At 39.7% G+C, this 26168-nt stretch overlaps 1 protein-coding gene and 1 pseudogene across 1 annotated transcript in view; one reads left to right on the forward strand and one right to left on the reverse strand.

Moving 5' to 3' along the window:
- The window catches only part of CLCA2 (chloride channel accessory 2), a 50523-nt gene that overhangs the window by 972 nt on the left and 23383 nt on the right, over window positions 1-26168 (reverse strand). Inside the window, exons 8-13 of the mRNA XM_027873951.1 lie at window positions 23471-23648; window positions 18633-18739; window positions 17281-17505; window positions 12242-12512; window positions 10314-10484; window positions 7550-7786 (exon numbers count right to left, since the gene is read on the reverse strand). Coding sequence (XP_027729752.1) covers window positions 7550-7786; window positions 10314-10484; window positions 12242-12512; window positions 17281-17505; window positions 18633-18739; window positions 23471-23648 — 1189 coding nt within the window. The remainder of the gene's footprint in view (window positions 1-7549; window positions 7787-10313; window positions 10485-12241; window positions 12513-17280; window positions 17506-18632; window positions 18740-23470; window positions 23649-26168) is intronic.
- Window positions 4-2391, forward strand: LOC114051533 (annotated as a pseudogene).

The raw sequence follows: 26168 nt of genomic DNA on the forward strand, positions 1-26168 counted from the left end.
AAAATGTTTGAGCGAAGGAGCGGGGGGGGGGGGGGGGGGGGGGGAAAATCGGGGGGGGGGCGCCCCCCCCCCGGCCGGCCCCGGGGGGGCCGGCCCCCGCCCCACGGCGCCCAGCCGACCCCCCCCACCCCGTCTCGTGCCCCAAACCTCCTAGTCCCAAAGGCCGGCCTCAATTCCCTAGAGGCGGTGAAAAGGCAGATCTAGGCGCTGCATCAGTGAGCGGATGAGGCGGAGGACAGAGGCCAGAGCCTGCAGCGGCAGCTGGACAGCGGGCAGGAGAAGCAGCAGGAGAAAGCTGAAAGAGATGTGGCAGCTCTGAATGGACGGACCCAGCTAGCTGTGGAAGAGTTGGACCAGACCCAACAGCGTCTGGCCACAGCCCTGCAGAGAAATTGGAGGAGGCGGAAAAGGCAGCTGGTGAGAGTGAGAAAGGATGAAGGTGACTGAAAACCGGGCAATGAATGATGAAGAGAAAATGAAAATTCAGAAGACGCCATTGAAGGAAGCCAAGCATATGGCAGAGGAGGCCGATCGCAAATAGGAGGAGGTAGCCTGCAAGGTGGCCATCCTTGAGGACGCGCTGAGGTGTCAGAGCTCAAGCGTGGCGATCTGGAAGAGGAGCTGAAGAATGTCATCAAGAACCTGAAACCCTTGGAGGCTGCAGCAAGAGAGGCCGAGACCCGGGCTGAGTTTGCAGAAAGAACTGTTGCAAAACTCGAAAAGACCATTGATGACCTGGAAGAAAAACTTGCCCAGGCCAAAGAAGACAACGTGAGCTTACCCCAGACACTGGATGAGACATTGAATAAACTTGACTCTACATGAATCAAAAAAGAAGAATTTTATTTGCCAGAAACTCAAGAACTCTGTGTCGTCCCCTTCCCTTGTAAGAAGTTTCTTCTATTATTGCCTCTTTTCTTTTTACTGGAAACGTCAATCAAATTGTGAATACCTGACCAATATTTGTTATCAGAGAGACTTGGGGCACCAGTTAAATCTGGTTCCTCCTTTCACACAGCACACTAAAGCTTCTAGTTGGGCTTATTTTTTTTTATCCTTAAATTGCATTTTTTTTTTCTCCTTAAGCAGGGTATTCAATTTAGGCCCAAATCTCCAAGACTGAGGGCATTCTGTTCCACTCTAGGTCAGGGGTGAGGAACCTGCCACTGGGAGGCCACATGAGGACCACACTTGAGGACCTAGAGGGTCACATGTGATCTCTAGGGTCTAGGCAATAGCAGGGAACCCAACTGAGCTACTACATCATGCCTGGGTTAATTTAAGAACATGAGCATTCCACATCACCCGGATCCCTTTTACAGAAGGGTGGGGACCATCTCATAAAATGAGTGGGAACTTTCCAATCCATAGTAAAAAGATTATTTTAATGGCCTAATTATTGTAGCACTTCCTCCCACTCCATACTTCTGGGCAAACATCCTCAGAGAAACTACTTTTAAAAGATAATTGACAACATCTAGATTTTTTTGGATGAATACTTGAGGTTCTCTTTTGTACTGGTCCAAATATAGATGGCTTATATAAAAACCCAAATGTGGCCTACAATTGATGTTACTTTCATGATATACCTAGATTTTTTTTCCTTCAAAAGAGATCTCATTTTAGGTGATATTAGCCTAGATTTGGACCAGTATAATACTTTATCAACTTCTCTCATTTAGGAGTTGACTTATGCAAAACAACTGAAAGTCTCATTACAAATAAGGAATGATTGTTCTGTTCCCTGGTTCTGTATGGCTGAGCATCCAGTAGCAAAGTCAGCCAGCAACTCAGTGGAAATTAATATGGCGGCCTGTCTCCCCGATGGTTGTAGCATGGTAGTGTTTCCCATCATTGATTCCAGCCCTTTTCCATGCCACCTTCTGTGTCCATGGTCATCTTGACTAGATTAAAGGTGCCTCACTGTCAAGCCACTAAAGGAGAAATAAAATTCGAATTGTCTTGATTTTATTTTAGACTGCCATAGTATGGCAAATGGAAGATTCTGTTTCTTCTGTTTCAGAGGGATTTTAATCCCTATTTTTGAGACCAACTTAATAAAGACCAAAAACCTTCAGATTCAACTGGACTCAGAGAATCAGATGGTTGTTGCTAAACATTTTCCTTGTGTACAGCTCAGTGCTAAAACACTCCTTATTACACAGTAGTTGTGGGACAGATATGAAGACTCAAGTTTACTGTTGTGATTAAAAATTACCCTGCTTCTAGCATATAATCCCAATCTTGATTCCTATTTCTTAGGCATCACACTACCCAGAAACACACTAGAAAATGTGAAGTTGAATGAAACCAGTACTTTTCATTTAGATCTTTACCAAATGTATCACCTTTTTCTAGCTTTTGGTCAGATACATTTTTACATAAACTATAAAAAAAAGTTTGCTTTGTGGCATTGCAGATAGAGCTCTGGATTTGGATTCAGGAAGATCTGGATTCAGATCCCACCTCAGGTACCTGCTGGGTGTACGACCCTGTGTAAGTCACTCAACAATTCTAAACCTTGGTTTCCTCCTCTGAAAGATGGAACAATAATGGCACCCATCTCAGAGGAGAGTTGTGAAGATCAAATATGATAATGTGGGTAAAGTTTTTTGCAAGCCTAAAGAACTACTAACTGAAAAAAATATCATTTTTTTGGCTTGGATTTGTGAATGTATTGGCACAAGGTACTCCAGGTAAGGAAACTCCCTCTTCCAAAGCACATCAGTATATGAATACTCTACCACTTAAAGACTTAGGGCATTTCCTAAATGGCACTGAGAAGGTAATTGACTTGTCCGGAGTCCCAGTACCAGTAGAGATGACAATGATATAAAAGAGAATCAACAAAACATAATTTTTAAAAGACTAGGTAAGAAGTATTATATTCTTATAGCTTGAAGGGACATTAGAGGTGTAGTCCAATCTTCTCATTTGACTAATGAGAAACTTAAGTGAATTACCAAAGTTTATATAGGTAATAGGTAATCACAAAACCAGGATTTGAATCCAGATCCTCTCACTCTAAATCCCAATGTTCTACTAAGTGTTTGAGGATCAATTTGAACTCAGGGAATCTTCAAGCAGAGGCTGGGAGACCCCTGCCAGGCAGGCTATTGTTGCTTTCATTTTCCACGTCGAGAGGAAATAGAATGAAGCTATCCTTCATTTTAGAGTGCAAACATCAATCTAGAAAGAACTGGTTTCCAGCTACTTTCATTGCTCAACTTTATATACCCATGTCATGTTTGGTATTGACGTAAGCTGTCCTTCTAAAGAAATTATTTGAGTTTGTCTCTTTCATCTCCAACTTTACAGTTGAAACAAAAAGAAACATTCTTGTAATGAGTTGTCAAACGCTTCCTTGAAGATATTACAATTTAACTAAGATATTCACATAGAAATCTATTCTGTGTAATTAGGAATCTTTTCTGGGGATTGTAGGTGCAGAAGGATTGGAGGAAATGAAGACATTCAGTATTTCTTTTTTTTTTTTTTTGACCTTCAGTATTTCTAAGGCATTTGATTTAAGTGGATGTCAAGATCAACAGGAGTCAAGAGTGTGGCAAAGTGGCTCAGAAACCCAGTGAAATATTAAGCTGCATTAAGGGAGGAAGAATGTCCAGGAGCAGGGAGGTGATAATCCAGCTGAAATCTGCCCTGGTCACATATCGACTATTGTGGTCACTTATAAGAACCATATTTTAGGAAGGACATTAGTAAGCTGGAAACTGTGCAGAGTGGGGAGGTCAAGATGGTGAAGGTCCTTGAGACCATGCTTTATGAGGATCAGTTGAATGTCTAAGCTGGAGAAGAAAAGATTAGCAGGGGCATGATAGATGTCTTCAAGCATTTAAAGGACTGTCAGATTAGAAACAAATTAAACTAGACCTGTTTGGTCCCAGTGGGCCAAATGAAGGGGCCATGGTTGGAAGTTAGAAAGAACCAGATTAAGGCTAAAGACAAATTTCCTAACAAAGAGAACTATCTGAAAGTAGAATGGCTGCCTCTGGTGGGGCTTGCTCTCCCTGGAGATCTTCAAGGAAAGGCTGGATGATCACTTGATGGGCATGTTGTAAAGGACTTCCTTCGGGTATAGGCTGTACTAACTGGCCACTAAGGTTCCTACCAACCCTGGGATTTTCTGATATGTAAAATTTTCATTCATTTTAATAGTGCTTTTTCCTTAGCCAAATTTCTTATGATTGTAATGCCAAAGAAATACTCCCCCAAGATTCCTTTATCTGGATAAGAAGTTGCATGTGAACAGCCAATACCCTAATTCATCAACATCAAAGGTAGTAAAAAAAACACACACACACAAAAAAAGACTTGTGTGTTTTTGAACTTGCTATTGAATTAGGTCTGTTTTCCATTGAATTGACTCATCCAGGCTGGTGGGGAAAAGAGAAGTCTGTTACTTTTGCCAAATATGGGTCAGGAGGAGCTCACTCTAGCCCTCTGGGAGGCCCACATAGACAACCCAAGGTTGCCATAAATGCCATTCCCTCTAAAAGCAATTTAGGGCTCACTCTAGACTTTTTTCCTTGTGGATATTTAATGGCAAATGGGTTCTTGTTCCCTGGATGGTGACACTATCTTCAAAATCTTTCTTGGTTGTCCTTGGCTAAATGGCCATTCTCATCCCTAGTGAACCACTAAACTAAACTTGTATGCCTGGCCTTGGTAGATTGTTATATGACTAGCTTATATGACCATTATGTGACTTGCCTTTATTGCAGCTCAACGTCTATGACATTGACTAAACGAACTTTTTTCCTTAGCCATCCTTCTCATCAAGTGATGTTTTGGGATTCAGTCTTTTATTGATCAATATTGATGGCAACTGTAAGGCTCCATCTTTGGAAAATTATTCCTTTATTCCTATCTATTAATTTTCCCATTGTATCATGAATCTACTTTATTTTTCCTCCTTTAAAATGGTAATATGATTGAAGATGAGACGGAGCATGGTATAGAACAGTAGTTCTCCAAGTGTTGTCTAGAGACAACTCAGGGATGCTGAGACTCTTTTTGGAGATCTGTAAGGTCAAAACAATTTTCATAATAATACCAAGATGTTTTAATTTCTAATATAGTAAATGTCTATCTATCTATCAAGCACACACAAAGAAAAACCCTTTGAAATCCTCAATAATTTTAGGAAGGTCCTGTAACCAAAAAGTTTGAAAACTGCTGATGTAGAAGATAAGAGAAATGGTTTTGAAGTCAAGAAGACCAAGGTCAAGTCCTCCCCCTGAGATATTTGGGGTTTTATGACCCCAAGCATTTTGCTTAATCTTCCAGCTAAGGCTGTAAAGCTACAAATTGTAAAGGAGGTGATCATCCACAATGGCAGAGGGAATCTACTCACTGGCACTCTATAGCAATGAACCCATAGGGCTGGTCCCAGTTTTTTTCTTAAATGACTGAAGACAGTGGTAGGCAATCTGGAGGGATATTTAAACAAATTTCCCCCTAGCAAGGGAAGTGTAAACTTCTAATTAGTTTTAATATTCATTCATTGAATTCATTCATTCATTCACTGAACCTTCATTACTGCAAGGAAGGAAAAATACAATTATCTACCTCCTAACTGGAGACAAGGAGAGATTCGGGTATTCACACCACATTTTCTGTAACATTCATGGTAGCAATACTGAACCTCAAAACAGGAAGCTGAAGACTTGATTTATACCTTTGACAGAAACACAGAGATTAGGATCATGGAACTTAAAGACAAAACTGCAATCCTGGATGCCTACTCCAGGAGGGAGTTATTTGTAATGGAGGGAATTCAAGACTGCCCTTTCAGAACCATCTAATGAGTAGGTTCTACTGGATCGTTCCTAAGCCCCTTCCAGTTCTATAGCCCTAGGATGTTGGTTGGTTAATTTGTGTGCTGATATAGTGAGTGGACAGAGGATTCTAGGATCAAGGTGAAAAAGGATCCAAAGTGAAATATGAGATGGACACAGGTCCAGGAAAGGACATCTTCTTTATTTGATAAAGGAGATAAAAGTCATGTCAGGTAGAATCAGGAAATAGATCGTTTAAAGTATAATGAAAATAAAACAGATTAGGGGACTGAGTTGTAAAGGCGTTAAGACATATGGAGCAATGAGGAAGAGTTGCTATAAATGGAAGACTTTGAGGTCGACATGAAATCTGGTAAAAGGAGAGTGGGGTGGGTGTGGGGGCAGGAAGAGTAGAAGAATATATTAGTATTGGTCCGAGCATAGATCATAAGGAAGAGCTCCCTGATTTAGGAAACTAGTCATGGCTTACCAACAACAATTCAATAAACTCCTTTTATTTCTTTTTTGGTGTGTGTGTATGTGAGGCAGTTGGGGTGAAGTGACTTGTCCAGAGTCACACAGCTGGTGAGTGTTATGTGTCTGAGGCTGGATTTGAACTTAGCTCCTCCTGACTTCAGGGCCGGTGCTCTATCCACTGCACCACCTAGCTGCCCCAGCTTCCTTTTATTTCTAAGATCGAATTTGAAATCCTCTGTTTGGTATTGAAAGCTCTTCATTATTTGGCCCCATCCTACCTTTCCAATCTTATTACACATTATTCCCCTATTTGGCCTTCTTGCTGCTTCTCACAGATTCTTCATCTCCTGTCTCCATGGCTTTCCTCATGCCTAAAATGCTCTCTTTCCTCACCTCTGCCTCCTGTGATCCCTGGTTTCCTTCAAAACAGCTCAGATCTCACCTTCTGCATGAGGCCTAGCCTGGTCCCTCCCAGTTACTAGTGCCTTTCCCCAATTCCCCAAGGTTACCTTGGATCTGTATTGTGTGTGCAGTGTATATATCCATTTACATATACGTGTCTCCCCCCTTAGAATACCAGCTTCTTGAGGACAGGGACTTTTTCACTTTTGTCTTTGTATCCCCACTATCTAGCAGACCATCTAGCACACAGTAAGTGCTTAACAAATATTGTTGCTTTGATTGTCAGGAACCAAGACTCCAAGCTGCTTCCTAACAGAACCGCTACTGCCTTCCTATTACTGCCTTTTCCATTAGGACGTAAGTTCCTGATCTTCATGTCTTATCGCCTTGCATTTTTATCCTAAATGCTTAGCACAGCTGCTAGAACATAGCAAATGCTTAATAAATGTTCTATTACCTACCTATCTACCTATCATCTCCCTATCTCTTTAATAATTATAATATACTTAGCACAGTACCTGGTACATAATGATCTCTATATAAATTTGATGTTATCTATCATTATTTTCTCTCTTCTGTCTTCCTATCTGTGTATATATCTATGTATCTATGCACCTACATATGTATGAACTATGTATATATGCATGCATGGACCTCTGTGTCTCTGTCTCTCTCAGTTTCTGGACCTAAAACGTTGATGACGAAATTGTAGAGCAGAGATATCTAAACCTCAACTCCCTGTACAACAACCAAATGCAGTGAGTATAATACCTAAATTCCAAGTCATAAAGCTACATTTTAGCCAAATAATGATGGATTTAGTCACAGAAATGCCATTTCACAGAGAAACAAATAGGGGAATTAATACGTACCCTGGCCTTGGTCAAAGTCATCTCCGGGAGCTGTCCAGAATAAAATAATCTCTTCTTCTTTTCTTATGGCTTCGAGGTTAATGATTCTACAGGGTGGGAACACATCCAAATGGGTGCCTGTTGGGGCCCCCAGGACAGAAAAGGAGCCTCCTGAGGTTGTCCTGTTAAAGCCCCACTTTTGCACTTGAATGTCACCATCACCTGTAGACTTCTTTGGAGCGTTCATCTGAATGTTACCTGGGGTGGCAAAATCAGATCAAACAGCTCTTGACTCAGTTTCCACTAAAATAAAATGTCTTTATGGAATTAGAAAGGACGCAATGACTTCTCTGCTTCTGCAGATGGATTTGGACCACATCTCAATTGTTTTTTGTTAGTGTTATTTTAAAAATTTTTTGCTAGTTATTTGTTAGTTTTTTTTTCCTAATATGTAATTCAATAACTGCACAGAAAACCTAGCTTACCTTACTGCATGGAACCCAAGTACATTTCTCTAAATGACTTGAAGTTCAGCGTTGGTTAGGTGGTGCAATAGAGAGAGTGCCAGGCCTGAAGTCAGGAAGACCTGAGTTCAAATCTGGCCTCAGATACTTACTAGCTGTGTGACCTTGAGCAAGTCACTTAACCTCATTTGCCTCAGTTTCCTCACCTGTAAAATGAGCTGGAGAAGGAAATGACAAAGCACTCCAGGATCTTTTCCAAGAAAATCCCAAATGGGGTCATAAAGAATTGGACGTGACTGAACAACAACAGATATTTGCAAGAAGACATTAATATTGCATATTATATCTACGTATGTGTTTCTGTGCATGTGTGTATATATATATGTATATATACATATATGAAGAAAGAGAGAGAGAGAGAGAGAGAGAGAGAATCAGATCTCCCAAGCAGAATCCAAGGGGCCTAAATCTCTTTACTAACTTATGCAAACCCACATGAAACCTCCCAGTTCTTTGCTAATAAACAGCGTGTATTGGGTCATAGGTCCATAGTCCTAGAGCTGGGAGGAAGCTTGGAAGTTGTCTAATTTTCAATGCCCTCATTTTTTATAGATGAGGAAACTGAGGGCCAAAAAGGTTGAGTGACCTTCTCAAAGTCACACAGGTAGTGACAGAAGCAGGACTTGAACACAAGTCCTTTGAATTCCAATTCGTTGCTCTTTCCGCTGTATCATATAGATATCATATATATGTATTTCTATCTATGTGGTACCCTTCTGTGTGTATGTGTATGTATGTATGTATATGTGTGTACTATGGGTTTTACTAAATTACCTCTCTAGTTACCAAATGCAAAAGATCCATGATTTCATCAGCATAGGATAGTACAAGTCAAAGAATAAAAACCTTATAAAAGTTTGTTTGGATAGTCTTAAATTATGGTATAAGAATGCAAACTAAAACTTTTTTCTGTGTACCTTAACCAGGAATGGGCTGGTAAACGTTTAACAACCAGCTCTCCAAGGGAAACGTGCTCACAACAGACTTTTAAGTTTTCTTTGCGTTTTGTCCTTCACTTAGTCTGGATAACCAACAAAACAATAAATCAAACCCCGATTTTAGCTTTTGCCAATTTCCAAGGTGTACATAAATGCTCACGCTGAAAATTTAACAATCATCTCTTGAGCTGTTTCTAGGTGGCTCCAGCACAACCTCAATTAACCTAGGACCTAGGACTAGGAACAATGATTATGAGGATGATGATGCTTTAAATTGTATCTCTTGGACTGTCACAGTGCTGTTCCTTGAAGGAAAAAACATAGAATAAAGTTGTGATCCTGTGAACTGTACAAATGCTTTATTTAGGGACTGACTTTATAATAGTTTGTGGCTTATTTGTTCATCTAAAAAATATTCATTCAACAAACCTGATAAGGGCCTGCTGTGGGCAGAGTGCTGGGCCCTGCAGTGGAGGAGATGCAAAATTTAGGTAAATAAGGTTCCTTGCTCTTGGGGAGCTGATAGACTAGCACACAAACCCAGATAATTATAATACATACTATTAGGACAGAAGCTGGATCTGGTGTTCCATTGGAAAAAGAGAACCCCTAGATGAGGAAATTCCATTTACCAATGCAAGTTAGAACCTTCTCTTCAACTTCTAGTCTTAGAGAACTGCCCAGAGCAACAAAGAGGTTCAGTGAGTTGCCCAAAGTCACAGAGCCAGCATGTGTTAGAGCCTGGGTCATCCTGGCTCCAAAGCCAGTGTTCTATCCACTATTCCACAATGCCTCTCAAACTATTACAAGCTATCTAATGAGAGCTCCTTTTTAAGTGACCATGATCTGGATTTCTCCATGGTCAACAGCACCTTCACATTTGCTTGGCTGTGCATCTGGAATTTTTATCAAGGAGGCAGTGAGAACTGATGACAAAATTGAGGTTTGGGAATGAGAGATGGAATTGGTTCACGTCCTCTTCCTGTTTCCCATTATCAAAGAAATGAGAGATGCCGGAGGTACTCAAGACCTCTTGCTTGAATTCAACACCCTAGAGTTTTGGTCTGCATTGAAACCTCAAACTTCTGACAAACATGACATCCACACAAAGATAACCCACGTGAAATGCCAGGCAAACGACAGCATCGTTTCATAGAATCAGCTATCAAGTCCAACTAGGATTTGAAAAAGAATCCTTTTCTATAACATTTCTGACAAGTGGTCACCTGCCATTTGTCTGAAGTCCTCTAGGGAAGGGGGACTCTGTTACCTCCCAAGTCATTACATCCCTATGAGCATGGCTCTGAGTGCTGGATTTCTTACCATTGACTATGTAACCGGGAACATACATTGCGTGGCTCCCTGGAGTAGAGTTGGGTAGCCTCCTGCTGTGGTTCTCTTGACAGACATGAACTTTCAAGCTATATCTACCATTTACAGTAAAGGAAAAAAAATACCGCGAGTAGATGCCATCATTTTTTATAATATCAGCACCTGCACAAAAAGAAATCAGAATTAGCACTATGACATATTACCAAAAATCATTGCTAATGATTTGGGACATCAGAGGTACCAGGCGCATAGACAGGGCTATTATATCAGTATATGAATTATACGGAGTTTATATTGAGTAGAGTTTTGCCCTGTCCTTGATGATTTAATGACCAAGTTAAAAAAAAGTCTGCCTGCTATGCTCTAAGTAGTAGGTAAATAATAATAATAATAATTGATGACGATGATAATGATGATGATAAAGCATTTACATGGCACTTTAAGGTTTGGAAAGCACTTTAAGTAACAAACATTTATTAGAGATTGAGGGACTTGTCCAGAGTCACACACTGGTAAGTGTCTGAGGCTGGATTTGAATTCTGGTCTTCGAGATCCAGCACTCTATCCACTATGCTGCCTGGCTGCCTCTAAGAAGAAGTGATACATAACTTTTGAACAATATATTCTGGAAAAGATTGCAAACAATGGTGAAGTGGGAGGGGGTGGAGGAGTGGGGAGTAGAGAGAGAGAAGTAGGAGGAGAAGGAAAGACAAAAAAGGAATAAGTAGAAACAACTGGAAAAATCGTCCAAGGCTGTTGTGACTCCCACCCTTCCTGCGTTATTACAATTTTGGTGAATTAATTTCTGCTTTGCTTTGCAAACCTGATTCTCTGGGGGAATTATTTCAGTAGATTATAAGTTCTCTCAGGGAAAATGCTATTTTTTCATTTATATTTATAGCTTCAGTGTTTAGCATAGAGCTTTGAAATTGGCAGGTGTTTAAAAAATGCTTGTTGCATCGAATCAGAGAGTATGTTTGGGGTGGGTGGCTTGTTCTCATAAAGGCTGGGTCTAGCAGTCTTGGAGTTGGTTTTGTACAAGGCCACTTAAATAGCAGGTTTAATCTGTTCTCTGAGGATCAGGCTAGCTAAATTCAGGGAGTTTCATGCCCAGGTTAGCTGTAGGATCATGACTTTTTGCTGCCATAGCAACTTATAAAGGCCAACCACTCTATCATTGAGGGGTGGTGATCAGCACTGATAGAGTATGTTGATACAGAGTATGGAGGTATGGACATGTTGTATAGCCAAGTGAGCCAGCTTCTGACCCTTAGCTCTGCAGGAACCTTCTCTCAACCCAAATAACCCTGTGTAACTTGGCGTAGTGAGAGTAGTAGATGCCAAAATTATCCAGATGGCTAATGAAGCTGAAATCTGGATTATTGAGAAAGGAGGCCCAAACCAGCTCATTCTGCCAACCCACTCCCCATGAACAAATAAATAAATTGGAGTCCTCGACCACCCCCCACCCCCAATACACAGTCTGCTTCCCTTGTGTAAATTTAGCCTCTAGCTATTTAATGTGTGAGGATCTGATGACCCAGGAATATTAAATAAGATAACACAGTTTACACAGAGGAGTATTAAAAACGATCCCAGTGCTGCACTTTACCTCATACCTTGTTCATTCATATAATAACGTAAGCTCCTTGAGAGCAGGGATTGTTTCATTCTTTGAATTTTATCCCCAGTGTCTAGGATAGTGCCTGGCACACAGTAAGCATTTAATAAATGCTTGTTGATTTAATTCAATAATTCAATAAACATATAAACTATGTGCCAGGCACTATGCTTAAGTGCTTGGGATGCAAAAAGAAGCAAAGCAGTTCCTGCCCTCAAGGAACTTACAATCTAAGGGATTGATTCACTAAGAGAACTGCTTGAAAAACATGAAAAGTAATTCGACATTTCTTTGTTACCTGCCCCATCATCAAACAGTTCCAACCTGACAGGCTCTCCCATTTCTGGCTCGATAACAGCAGTCACATTGGCCTCGAGAACAGGGTGAAACCCCTGTTTCACATCTGCATAAATAATCACGGGGTGTGGGAAATGGGTTACCGCTTCATTCACACGGGCTGTCACGGTTATGGGTGGCTGAGCATCATCTGAGGCCGAAGAGCTCACTGCCATTCGGAGGGCTTGCCGAGAGCTGTGAGTGTTATTCAGCAGGCAAGTCCAGGGGCCCGTCTGAAACACAAAGAGAGGGCAACTTTGGAAACCATGACAAAACCTCGTCCCCTTAAAGCACAAACACGGCACTCACCTGAAGGTTTGAGGACAAAAAATGGGTCAGCAAAGAGTTTTCTAAATAATAATTCCTGTTAAAGAATAACCAGATTAAATGTTTCCACGGTGATCACAGGATGATTCACCTCCTTATTTCTGAGTCTAGTCCATAAAGAATTGCACTCAATATTTGTTTTGGAAGGGTTCCTCATTCATTTATATTTCTTTATATAATGATTTTCTTTATAAATAGTCTCCAAGTCCAAAGTATTTCACAACCATGAACTGATCTGTTCAACACTCAAGGAGAAAATGACCTTTTTTTAAATCCTTTTTTCCATAACTGAAAAAAACTGAATGAAATAAGATTAACACATGTTTATTGAATGAATGAATGAATGAATGAATGAATAGAAGGATGTATACTTCAAGCAAGAGAAATCAACATTCTTCTATGCATCCTCTGTGCATTGGAAACCCCAATAAAACAATCCCCACCCCCAACAGCAACTGTGTTTGGAGGTGGAGAGGAAGTTTCGATTTTTGATCTTGAATGTCTGATTAAATTCATTCATTCAACAAACGCTGATTAAGTGACTATAATACAATTTCATGAACATGTATTAGGTGCCTTCTGTGGGCAGAGTATTATGCTAAGCTTTGGGGAAGAAGAAAAGTTTAGATAATACTTAGATTCTATAGAGTTTATAGTCTAATATAGATGGTGTTCAATTGTTCAATCTTCTTTGCCTGTCTAGACTGCTTGGGGGAAAAGTCTCCTAACGCCACAAGTGGAACTCAGGACCTTCTGAGGTTTTGATTACTGATAATTAGAAAGGGATGGAGTGGCAGGTGGCATGGTAAGGTAGATAAAAGGCTAACCTTAGAGTAAGGAAGTTTTGAATTCAAGTCCTGACTCTGATACACTAGTCATGTGACCCAGGGAAAGTCATTTAACTTCTCAATACCCACAGCAACTCTTTAAAACAATAAATTGCATTCAACAACCAATCATGATTCTAGAGAACCAGTGCTGAAGGAGGCTGTCTACCTCTTGACATAGAGGTGATGGGCTCAGGATCCAGAATGACATCATACATTTTTTCAGACATAATCAATGTGAGAATGAATTTTTTTGCTTGATTATGCATATTTCCTTATAAAGACTTTGTTTTCCTTTTCTTTCTCTTATTTTCTCCAATGGCAGAGGGACACGGATAGGAGAGAAAATGGATTTTTGTTCATTACAAAAATTAGAACAATATTACAGAGGAGCTGCAGATCTCCATTGATGCAAGGAACTTCCACACCAGGATTTCCCAATGTTGATAAAGTCACAGATCCAGAATACTCCCAAATAGCTTAGGTCATATCATTTTCTACTTTTATTACCATTTCCTAAGCTGGACTTGTCACAGAAACATGAAAAGTACAGTCTAGTTATATAAAGAGAATGAAATCAGAAAAGCTATAAAATCATGGACTACTATAGCTAGAAATATTCTATCCAGGCTTCATGTTACAGATAAGGGGAGGGGAAAGAAAATAAGCATTAAGTACCTACTATGTGCCAGGCACTGTGCTAAGTGCTTTACACATATCTTCTCATTTGATCCTCACAACAACCCTGGGAGGGTGGTGCTGTTATTATCCTCATTTTACAGTTGAGGAAACTGAGGCAGGCAGTGGTTAAGTGACTTGCCCAGGGTCATACAGTTAGTGGCTGAGGCCAGATTTGAACTCGGGTCTTCCTGACTTCAGACCCTGGGCTTTAGCCATTGTACCACCTTGCTAATTGCTAGATGATGACAATGGGACCCACAGAGGTTGAGGGACATACTGTTTCCTCAGCTACTTAGTGGTTCAGCTGGAACTAGAATCCTAGTCTTCTGATTTCTAATCTGCACTGGTTTGTGACTCAATATAGAGAACTCAGGGAACACCATTCCTCCATTTTGAAATTCTTTTTCTTTACATTGATACACAATGAAACAGTTTAGAGGGAAATGCTAGCATCGGCTAGGATCCCAGAATCAGAGAATTCCAGAGTTCAAAGGTGGGGCTCCAAGGCTATCTATTCCAACTCATACCTGAGCAAGACTCCCCTCTGCACCATCTACCACCTTGGTCATCCTTTATCCACCTGAAGACCCCCCTCCAAGGCAGCTCATTCTCCACTCCAGCTGTGGTTGTTAGGAAGCTTCTTTGTATAGGGCCTAAATCTCCAACTCCCTCCCAGACCTCTGATCCCTATTGCCCAGAGCCTTGTGTTCCATAAAGCTTTTTCTGTTTTTTTTCCCCCCAGGCAATTTTATTCTGGGACATCTCGAAGCAGCCCTTGAGATCAAAATCTAGGATTCAAATCCTAGATTTAGAGCTGGGAAGGACCTTAGCTAATTGAAGATTATATTACCAAATCAGAGTAAATTAGAACCACTAGCAAAGTAAGTCAATTGTGGGAAGACCTTAGTTTTTCATTCCATTTTTAACTCATTGTTTGGAATTCTTCATAGGTTTACTTTTCTTCTGCTACAAAACTTCCCATATCCAATTACCCCAAAATTTAATCTGTTGTGAACACAATTCAATCACTGATACTTAACAGGAAGACTGAGCTCACTGGTTTACACAGGGAGTTTCAGGATGCATGATAAAATTTCAAACTACATGTCAAGCAATTTAGCTCTGAGCCAGAGGTAGTAAACAGACCACTGAACCTTTCTTTTTTCTTTTTTTTTTTTTTACTGCCTTTCAAAACTAGCTTATGTAACTGGTGTTCACATTTCTTTAACTGGTATTTTCCCATTGTTATAAAAGAATTGTGTCCCAGGGCAATGTGTCCAACATTGTCACTTAGAGTAATAAGCCCAGAAAATTCTAGACCTAAGATAGAATTCTGAGATCATTTAACCAATTTATCTACCTATAAAAGCAAAAAGTCTTAGTCCATGGAGGTTGAGTATCTTGCCTGGATTCCCAAAGCTAATGGCTGATCCAGCATTAGAGCAAATTAAATCTGAATTTTAAGAATTCCATATCAGAATATACTCTTGCCCTCTGGCACCACCATATAGACATATTACAAGAGGGAGACGTTTCAAGGATGTATCACAGTTTTCACGGTCTATTTAGAGATTGTTAATCTGTGTGTGTGTGTGTGTGTGTGTGTGTGTGATAGTGTTTGACAGTGAAACCTGTGGACCTCTTCCCAGAATAATGTTTTTAAATGCAGAAAATAAAATACATATAATAACAAAGAGAATTGAGTACATTAAAACCGCTAATTATATGTATATGAATATATAATACCCATGCACAAATATATACATAACTATTTAAATGTAATGTTCTTCTGTAATCACACATTTATGCATATGTTTATATATAAACCTCATATATACACATACATGTATGTATATATACATGCATATATATACACATACATACCAACTATATACACACCGTGTTGTGTATGTTCACACACATACATGTATGTGTGTGTATGTATACACACATATATATGTATATACACATACAAATACAGAGCTCAAAAATGTCATGAGGAACTCAACCAAAAGGCTGTACTGAAACTGGACCATTATCACAGACCTAACTTTTGCTTATATCACCAGGCATAAAATTGATTTAAAAACTAAAAACAAAAAACCAAGGAAAAGTATTTTTAATAGAAGCTGCTATGCCAAATTCTCATAATCTCCAATCTACATGGAAACAAAAGCTTTCAAAATATAAGGACTTGTAGAGAGGTTCAAAAGAAAATAGGAAGAGGATAAAGGGCTGATCATTCCTATTGTTATGTCTTCTATAGGAATTAGGATTTTTTTTAGTGAGCCTACAATGATCAATTTATATCCTAGTGCTTTTATTCAACTAAAAAAAGTAATGCAAAAGTCCACAGAACATAAACATATAAGAATAATAGTAAGAGAGTCACTTGTTTCAGGCCCATTGAAAAAGAGAAGAATGAAAGAGTAATGATAATGATGATGATGATAAATATTTTATATATTTACAAGGTTTACAAAGCACTTTGGATACAGTGCTGTTGAGCAGGAAAGGTGACTGTTCTTTTCCCCATTTTACAAAGGAGAACACTGAGGCTCAGAGAGATTAAATGATTTGCATAAGATCACACAACTAATAAGTGGAGAAACTATGACTCAAATATAGATTTTCTAATTCACAAATCGGATTCTTTCACTTAATAAACACTTTAAAATATTTGTGAGATTGAGTCAAATTTCAACCACACTGTAGAATTTTATTTTAAAGAATAACTTCAACATAAATAGCTTTGGTATCTTTTTTAAATTAAATTATATTTTAAAAAAACTAACAAGCATTTTTCCCCTTTCCCTCCTACCTCCCCTCTCTCCACTGGAAAAAGAAAAACAAAATTCTTGTAACAAATATGCCTAGTCAAACCAAATAAATTGCCACATTGACTATATCCAAAAATATTCATCTCATTCTGCATTCTGAGCCTCTCTGTTTGGGGTATCCTTAACATGTTCAAATTAATCATTCAACCCACAGTGTCAATTAGATCATTCAATTCAATTTAATTCAACGAGTATGTATTTATTATATAATACATATAATATGTTAGATATGTTTGTGCCTATGACAAAGTGTCAGGCACTTTGGTAGGTTGTGGGGCTACAAAGATGATGATTAGTAACCAGGCTCAGCTAATGATAACATTTACCTTCGCTGTCTCTGGAATCCGAAGATAAGAGCTCCTCAGCCCCGGATTGGTATTAAAATCCTCTGTGAAGTATTTTTTCCCACTAGGGTCCTGGAGGACTATGTCAGGAGGCCCACTGGTCTGCCACATGACTAAAAAGACAGTATCATTTCCCAGGCCTCCATCAATAGTCACCGTCCTCCTAACGTACTGATGAATATCAATAATTTCACCAGTGCTGTCAAGCTGTTGATGAAGAAAACACTGAGTTAATTACAATCCACAGACCGGGGCACATTCCTATCTTCTTCTTGACAATGTAGCCAATGAAAGTGTGATGATGTCAAATGACATTGTGAAGTAGACAGAAAAAGTCCAACCTGGTTTATGTGAGTAACTTATAAGAAAAAAAGTTTGCTTTGAGAGCGACCTGTGCAGTATCATAAGCTACTGTTAGTTTACTGACTATTTACATTGATAAAGAATCACAGTGAGGGACTAGTCAGTCAATTAGCATTCTGCTAAGCTCCTACGGTGTGCCAGGCACTGTGTTAAGCACTAGGGAGACAAAGAAAGGCAAAAGCTAGTCTTATGTTCTCAAGGATAATCAAGGTCAAGCCCCTAATAACCCAGAAGGATTTCAGGCAGGGGATAAGGAAGCAGTGGGGAGGGTGGGCTCTATGGGCGGACTGTCCTAGCAATGAGACTCTCTCAGTGGTGGCCCAAGCCCAGGAGAAAGAACAGTCACAACTGATCAGATGGGGATGATGGCCCATAGGAATGCCTCAGGGAGGACGCCTACTCCTCCCCCAACTGTACTCCTGGGCAATCTGGAGCTGGGTCCCAGGCACCTCACTCTACTCCCACCTCTATCAACAGGGTTCCTCCATTCCGTGGCTCTGGTACGCTCTCATTTCTTTAGGCCTGTTGAAATTTGATCAGTTTTTTTTAAAGCTTATCTCAAATGCTATCACTTCCAGGAAGCCTTCCCTGGTCACCCTGATTGCAAAGACATTTCCACTCATACCTCACTTAGCCCTTTCTTTTGTGGCTCATTAATGCAATTATTGTGTAGCTATTGTGTAATTCTGTGCATTATAGCTTTGTCAGTGTCTTATCTCTCCACTGGACTGTAAAATTCTTGGAAGAAGTGAACTTTGTCTTCTCTAAACTTTATATCTCCCTCAGCACCTACCATTGGCAAGAGCTCAATAAATGTGTTATTGATTGGAGGCTATTGAAGATCATAGGATAATGATGAGCTAGCTGCCAAAGAAGTGAGCTAGCTTTGCTATTGGTGTGCTAATCCCCCAGGCTGCTATGAAGTATGGCATCACATCACTGGGAACTTCTCATGATGAGGTGAAACTGACCTGGACAGGTTGGCGAAAGATGTCTCCAGTACCTGATGAAATTCTACTAAAAGCATCAATCAGGCTGTTGGAACTTGCTCTGTCTGATGCGAAGAACTTCAACCCTCCTGAAACAGATGATTTCAGTATTAATTCAGGAGCCTAATAAAATATCTAATCTTTTATCCATAACCTTTGCTCATTGGAGAGTGTGATATTCCTTAAGGGTAAGGCCCATGTTTAACTTGCTTTCCCACCATCTTTTTTTTTTTTTTTTTTTTTTTTGGTGAGGCAATTGTGGTTAAGTGACTTGCCTAGGGTCACACAGCTAATAAGTGTCAAGTGTCTGGTCTGAGACTGGATTTGAACTCAGGTCCTCCTGACTCCAGGGCCGGTTCTCCATCCATTGCACCACCTTGCTGCCCCTCTTTCCCACCATCTTGCACACACACACACACACACACATCTGAGGATGATGGATGATATTAAGTGACTTCAGGTGATTTTTTTCCCATTATAACCATGGAAGAATTCACATGGCTGGGGTGTACAGTGACAAAAGGAAGCTGGAAACTAAGGAATTAGTTATTAGATGTGATCACGGTACAACTTATTCCATTCCCCCCACCAAATAATTCTTGGTCAAGGCTCACTTCTGATGAGATGCATGTGGGTGGGCAGAAAAGACAGTGAGTAATCATCTAGCCAGGCAGGCACAGGTGAAGCTAAACACCTGGCCTGATGCCTCATCCCTTTCCTTCATCAGTGCCAATAATTATCTTCCCACCTTTACCCAACTCAGAAATGTTGTGCCTCCTAACAAAGTTGGAATCAACCTTATGGTCATATGGTCATCACTTTGATAGAAACTCATTCAGAAATGTGTTTTCTCTATTGTGTCTTTGTACTCCTAGGGCATTTATCTCATAGTTTCATATGTGTGTCTGCATATGTAGAACATGGATATGTTATATGTGTATATATAAGTTCCCTGTATATATGATACATATTACGCAGATTAACATATATGTATACACATACACATATACTATGTGTATATACATACACATGTATTCAGTCACATTCACACATATATGTGTATGTGTGTATGTATATCTGTATCTATATCTATACACATATATGAAATCTCCTGTTAAAAAAAGTTCAAATACTATATAGGTGAGGAAGATACCATAGAGGACCCACTCCTTTACCTCGAAAGTACATTTTATTTAAAGCTGTCCTGAAAATAAAATCCCTTTATCTATTGCAGAAAAGATAGGTCAGAAGTCACTGAAGTACCAAGGCTTCCCTCCCCATTTGTTTGCCTCAATTTCCTCATCTGTATAATGGGGATAATAATTGTAATGTGCTTAGCACAATACCTTAGCATAGTAAGTACTATGTAAATGTTAGTTATCATCATCATCATTATTTCTTTTTTTTTTTAGATTTTTTTAAATTTTTAGGCAATTGGGGTTAAGTGACTTGCCCAAGGTCACACAGCTAGTAAGTGTCAAGTGTTTGGTTTAAGGCTGGATTTGACCTCAGGTCTTCCTGACTTCAGGGCCCATGCTCTATCCACTGCTCCACCTAGCTGCCCCATTATTATTTCTTTTAACCATTATCCCTCATGAAAAGAATCAGACTCCCAAAATCTCAGAGCTTCTGGGAAATTCAGAGGTCATCTGGTAAAAATGCAGACCTGAACAGCCAGTGATAAATATAGAAATAGAGATAAAGTGGTCAAAACCCTCTATGGTTTAATGTTCACGCAAATGCTCCTCCCAAATGTTTTCCTATTAATGCAAAATCTGTGTATAGCTCTGAGAAGAGAGGATGGTGGGACTGGGCTGTGTATCCTCAACATCTGGGAGTCATGGGGTAGAGAAATGAAGGAACATAACAGCTGTCTTTAAGTACCCAAAGGGCTCTTATGTGGAGAAGGGATCACGTTTACTGTGCTCAGCCCCATAGGGAGAATTAGGAGCAAAGGGCCCGAGCAGCAAGGAGGCATATTGAAGATGGCTCTCAGGAAAACAAAAATAAAAACTACCTCCTAACGATCAGATCAGCGGAAAGCTCTGTCACCCTCAAAGACCTCTGTAAAGGGAAGCCTTTACTAGCCATGACCTCTCTCACATGTGAGCATCAGTGTATGTGGTGATACTGATAATTAAACACAGCACATGAACCATGCAACCGTACCCCAGAGCCCAAGAACTGGAGGGTTGGTCCAACTCCTCCATGAAAGGAATACCCATCATAACACACCCAACCAGTGGTTGTCCAGCCTCTTGTTGAAGACCTCCAAGGAGGGGAAAACCCACCACCTCTGGAGGCAACCCATTCCAGTTATGCACTGAATTAATTTTGGTAAGTTTTCCCCTGACATCAAGCCTAAATTAGTCTCTTCACAACTTCCAACCATTGCTTGTGGTTCTGTCTTCTGGGCACCTCAGAACAAGTTTAATCTCTCCTGTACATAACAGTCTTTCAGATTCCAAATGAGAACTATTCCTTACCCCCACCCACAACCTCTGAGTCTCCTCTTCTCCAGGATAACCGTGCCCAGTTCCTTCAACCAATCCTTATATGTTATGGACTGAAGGCTCTTTATCATCCTTGTTATCTCCCTCTGGGAACCCTACAGTTTATCAATTAAACTCTGTCATCCAAAACTGAACACAATATTCCAAATGAAGGCTGATGAAGGCAGAGTAGAGTGGAACCATCATCTCCAAAATGATAGTCTCAGCTCCATTTAATGTAGTCCAAGATCACATTAATTTTTTGGATGCAACAAAGGGAAATTGTATTCTTTATTTCTTTAAATCAATTGTGTGACGGTAAAGCTGTGTAATGCTATGGAATATCATCAGTAAATAAAAGACTGCCACTGAGAACGTCTTCCGTGAGTATGTGGATGAATCTCCAAAAAAAACTATTGATAGAAAAGTAGGTATATAGGTCAGTAATTGATGTTGTAAAAATAATGTTTGAAATTTTTTTTTTCTACATCTTTGGTATTTTTCCCTCTTTCAGATATCAAACATTCAATGATATTACAATTAGGTTACCTTCAACAGGGAAATTTTCTACGTTTCTAATTCAGCAGTTTTCCCATCTTTGTTCTTAAAAATGTCAATTCTACCTCTTCTTTAAGCATATGTTGGACTGTGATGTCCTAGTGTCTGGGTCCAAGTGTGGTAAATCTATTGTGCTTAATGATGAAAACAGTTTGTTATAAAACATCTGCAGATCTTTTCCATTTTTCTTCTTTGTTGTCTTCATTTTTCATCCTCAAATGTCCCCACTATGACTTTACTTATTTGGATCTTTCACCACGCTTTTTAAAAACTTACTTTTACCCTCCACTGGTTTTCTGTGCTTTTTTGAAGTTATACTGCTCACAATCTTTGATCATCCTTTTCCATAATATTTTACAAATGAGTTTATATTCAGAATGAGTGTTGTCTTTGGCTTGCCATATGGAAAATAAGTTGAGTGTTCACTAAGTAAAAGGATTTCAGATTCTTGGTCTCCTTTTTATGGCAATTGGTTAGCAACAGTTAAACTTCTATATAAAATTATTATAATCAACTTATTCTTTCTTCCATGCATTTACTTTCATCATCAATAACTTATTTGAATAGATCAGTATTGAATTGTTTCAACTGTATGCTATAACTTTTTCTCATTTTTATTTTTTATCTAGCTTTGTACTAACTTTTGTCTTTCATTGACATGCTGGTGGTCTGCTGGATGTACACAATTTATTAAGGAATGACTCCCCTGTCAGTAACAATTAAATTTCTGCCTGTTAAAAATACAACCACTTTCCCTTTTTATGTTATTCAGTGCTTACCATGTCTAGTAATTCTCTTCTTGATCAAAGTATTCTTGACATAGAAGCCTAAGCCTTATATGTAATCTTTGTCCTCTCTCATTTCATCTGTGTCTTTCTACCTTTTTGAAGACGTCACTAAGTATCAAAGTGTATATACGGATTTAATTTGGGGGAGTTTATTGAATTCTTGATAGAATCACCTCTCTTTTTCATCCTCTGTCACAGAGACTGGTGCATAAGCTGCAATTATTTTTATAATAGTCTTTTTGCAATACTAATCATGAGCAGTGCAATATAAGATGATAAATTCTCCCATAAAATAATGTTTCTTTTTGGGTTTGGGCACATAGTAAAATGATATAAAACCAACTCAAACTTTTTCCTTTGCCTCTCCAAGGAGCACAATGAACCATCCTTTCAATTTGCTACAACTTCCTTCTTTCTTTTTGTTTTATTTACAGGATTAATGTTCTCTTCCCCTAATAGAAGGTTCACTTGTTTATTGGACATTGGTCTCACACTTGGAGAATCAAATCAAGGTAAAGTCAAAAGATAGTAAAAAAAAAAATACAATAAAGATAGTAAAAAAATAAAAAACCTTGTGATTCTAAGCACCTTCTGCCCCTTTTCTGTCATGTTGCCCCTTTCATCAAAGAAGCAGAGTGGAGTTCCATGAAATTGAGAGTCATTTTGCATTTTACTTTGTTTCACAGGTTGCCAGGGCCAAAGAATGAATTGCCAAGTGGCCAGCCTCCTTGTACTTGGTTCTCAAAAAGTAGATTTGGTCTGTTGCTGAGACTGTACTCAAATCCTTTCCAGCATCATAGAGCCTAAAAGGAATAACTTGCATTCTTTTGTTATAGCCTTCAAGAACCCAGAAATAAGACAGAATCTTACATCCACACCATGATAAGGCAGCAGAGTAGGAACTCATGGAATGTTTCCACATTATCTACAAAATTAAAAGGGAAATATTCTCAAGGAAGAAAACAATCAGTAAAACACATACCTGTCAGTGTGGGTAATTCTTCAAGATTTTTAGCTACAAATGGGCCCAGAGCAATGGTATGAATAGTTGAACCACTGTTGATCATAATAGACAAACAATTGCTGATATCGCCATCTCCTCCACTGGTTGCTAATATTATCACAGAGCCATATGCATTTCCATGCAGACTTTCAATCACCTAGAAATAGATTATCCATTATTAGGGAGATCCTAATTAAAATATTATAGGGCAACTGGATATAGTGTTGGGACTGGAGTCAGGAGTCAGTCACTCATCTTCCTGAGTTCAAATCTGGCCTCAGATACTTCCTGGGCAAGTCACTTAACCCTGCTTTCCTCAGTTTCCTCATTTGTAAAATGAGTTGGAGAAGGAAATGGCAAACTACTCTAGTATCTTTGCCAAGAAAACCCTAAATGGGGTCATGACGAGCTGGACATGACTGAAACGACTGAACAACATATTAAATTATATATATATACATACACATATATTATCATATGTAATACACACATGTATGTACATATAAACAAGAATATATATATACACATATACATATACATATACATATGTATAAATAGACACACATATATACTGTACAGGGATAGACCAGAGTAGGGATGTGACCTCAAGTCTCACAAAGGAAGCAAAGTACCTTAAGTAAATGTAAACATAAAAGAAGCTCCAACTATCTCATGGAACATTTGCATGAGACCCTGGGCCCTCCCTGGCACCATGCCTTCTTTTTCCTGTTTCTATATAATATCTGACCTGGCCAGGGGCTGGTGTGGGGATCCATTACACCATCCTGTCCTCTTGCTGCCAAGGACTGGGTCTCATGAGTAAATTCCCTTAAACAATCCAATCAACCTAACTAACCCAACAGATCTTAATAAACCTATTATACAACCAAGCTGGCATGGGACCCTCTTACTTCAGGATCTAAGTGTTCTCTCAGAGGGTCTGTGTCCCCTCAATTGGCATATCAGGGTAGAATAGACCAGCCCCCACATTTAGCCTTATAATTGGTGTAGCTGGCAGGATAGTTTGCCCCCCTACAAATTTTGTGTCCTTTCATTGTCTCCCTCTCTCTCTCTCTCTCTCTCTCTCTCTCTCTCTCTCTCTCTCCTCTCTTTCTTTATCATTGTAAATATGAAAACTGCTTTTCACATCATGAAAAACTATCAATATCTGCCTATCCCATGACCAAGGTTCTTGCCCTGATTCTTCTGGCTTGAGTCAGGTACAAGTCAACTCAAGAAGCGTTTATATTAGTATGTTCCAGGCACTGTGCTAAGTACAGGGGTGCAAAGAAGGTCAAAAACAGTCCCTTCTCTCAGAGCTCATAGTCTAAACAACTAAGTATATGCAAGATAGATGCGGGATAAATTGGATATCCCTGTGCTGGTCTCCATGCTCAGCTTTCTGGACAATCTATGGGTATTCATTCTGGCCCATGGTGGACCCTCGTCTCTAGAGTCCAGTGCTTGGCCACTCAGAGCTTAAAAAGGCAGAAGGTGCAGAGATTTCAACAACCCCAGCTAATCCGCTCCCAATCCCTGTCTGTTTCCACATCCCTCCCTTAAAACTAGTTCCCAAATTCTGATTTGATGAACTATTTCTGAACTCATCCTCTGGTCAAAGAGTTGACTGATTTTACTTTGTATGGGGTCCATGAATTTGGGGGGAAAACCCATATACTTTTTTTTCTTACTAACTTCTAACTGAATTTTAGCTTCCCTTTCAATTATGAATGTAGGCAACAAAATGGTTCTTTTGAGGATGGTTCCATAGTTTTGATTAAAATACCAAAGGGATTTGTGATACAAAAAAGGGCCAAGAGGCCTTGCCCTAGACTGTTCTAGAAGCCTGACTCTGTTCTCCAAGGTCACACTTTGACTCACTGACCTTGCTTAGGGGTCATCCCTGGTAACAACAATAATGGTGACAATAATGGTAGCTGACATCTTACATTTGGCAAAGCGCTTTATAAACATTGCTTCATACCCATTGGTAGGTACTCCAGGCGGAGTAATTTCCACTCTAAGGGTAAGGAAACTGAGGCTCAGAGAAGTTAAGTGAGTTACCCATAGTCATTCAGCTACTAAGGGCAGGGGATGTGATTTGAAATTGTCTTTCTGACTGCACATTTAAACACTCCATTATACAATACAGCCTCGAGTACAGAAGTAGAAATGCCTAGGGGTGCAGTAGGGAAAGGAAAGAGAATAAGCACTTTTAAGTGCCTACTATGTGCTGGGCGCTGTGCTAAGTGCTTTACGGAGATTATTTTATTTGATCCTTTCAACAATCCTGGGTGGTAGGTACTGTTATGATACCCATTTTACAGTTGAGGGAACTGACACAGGCAGTGACTAAGTGACTCACCCAGGGCCACCCCGCCTGCCAATGAACGTCTGAGGCTGTAGTTGAGCTAAGGTTTTCCTAACTCCAGGCCCAGTGCTCTATCCATTGGGCCACCTAGCTACTTATAAGTGGGAACAATGGTAGATGGTACTTTACTACAAATGAAGCCCTCCAGCTCGCAGCGCTGCGTCGCTGCGTTCTCTCAGCAACTCGGCAGAACACAAGAAATGTCAGGTTGTAGATCTAGGAAACCGTTTTTTGTGATGTACTGTCTGTTTATCAGGAGCCTCCTCAGGACATCGGAGGCTTTAAGAATGGAGTAGGGTACGGGCG

This window comes from Vombatus ursinus, unplaced genomic scaffold (genome assembly GCF_900497805.2).
Source record: "Vombatus ursinus unplaced genomic scaffold, bare-nosed wombat genome assembly UNPS02014803.1, whole genome shotgun sequence".
In the NCBI taxonomy this organism is placed as follows: domain Eukaryota; kingdom Metazoa; phylum Chordata; class Mammalia; order Diprotodontia; family Vombatidae; genus Vombatus; species Vombatus ursinus.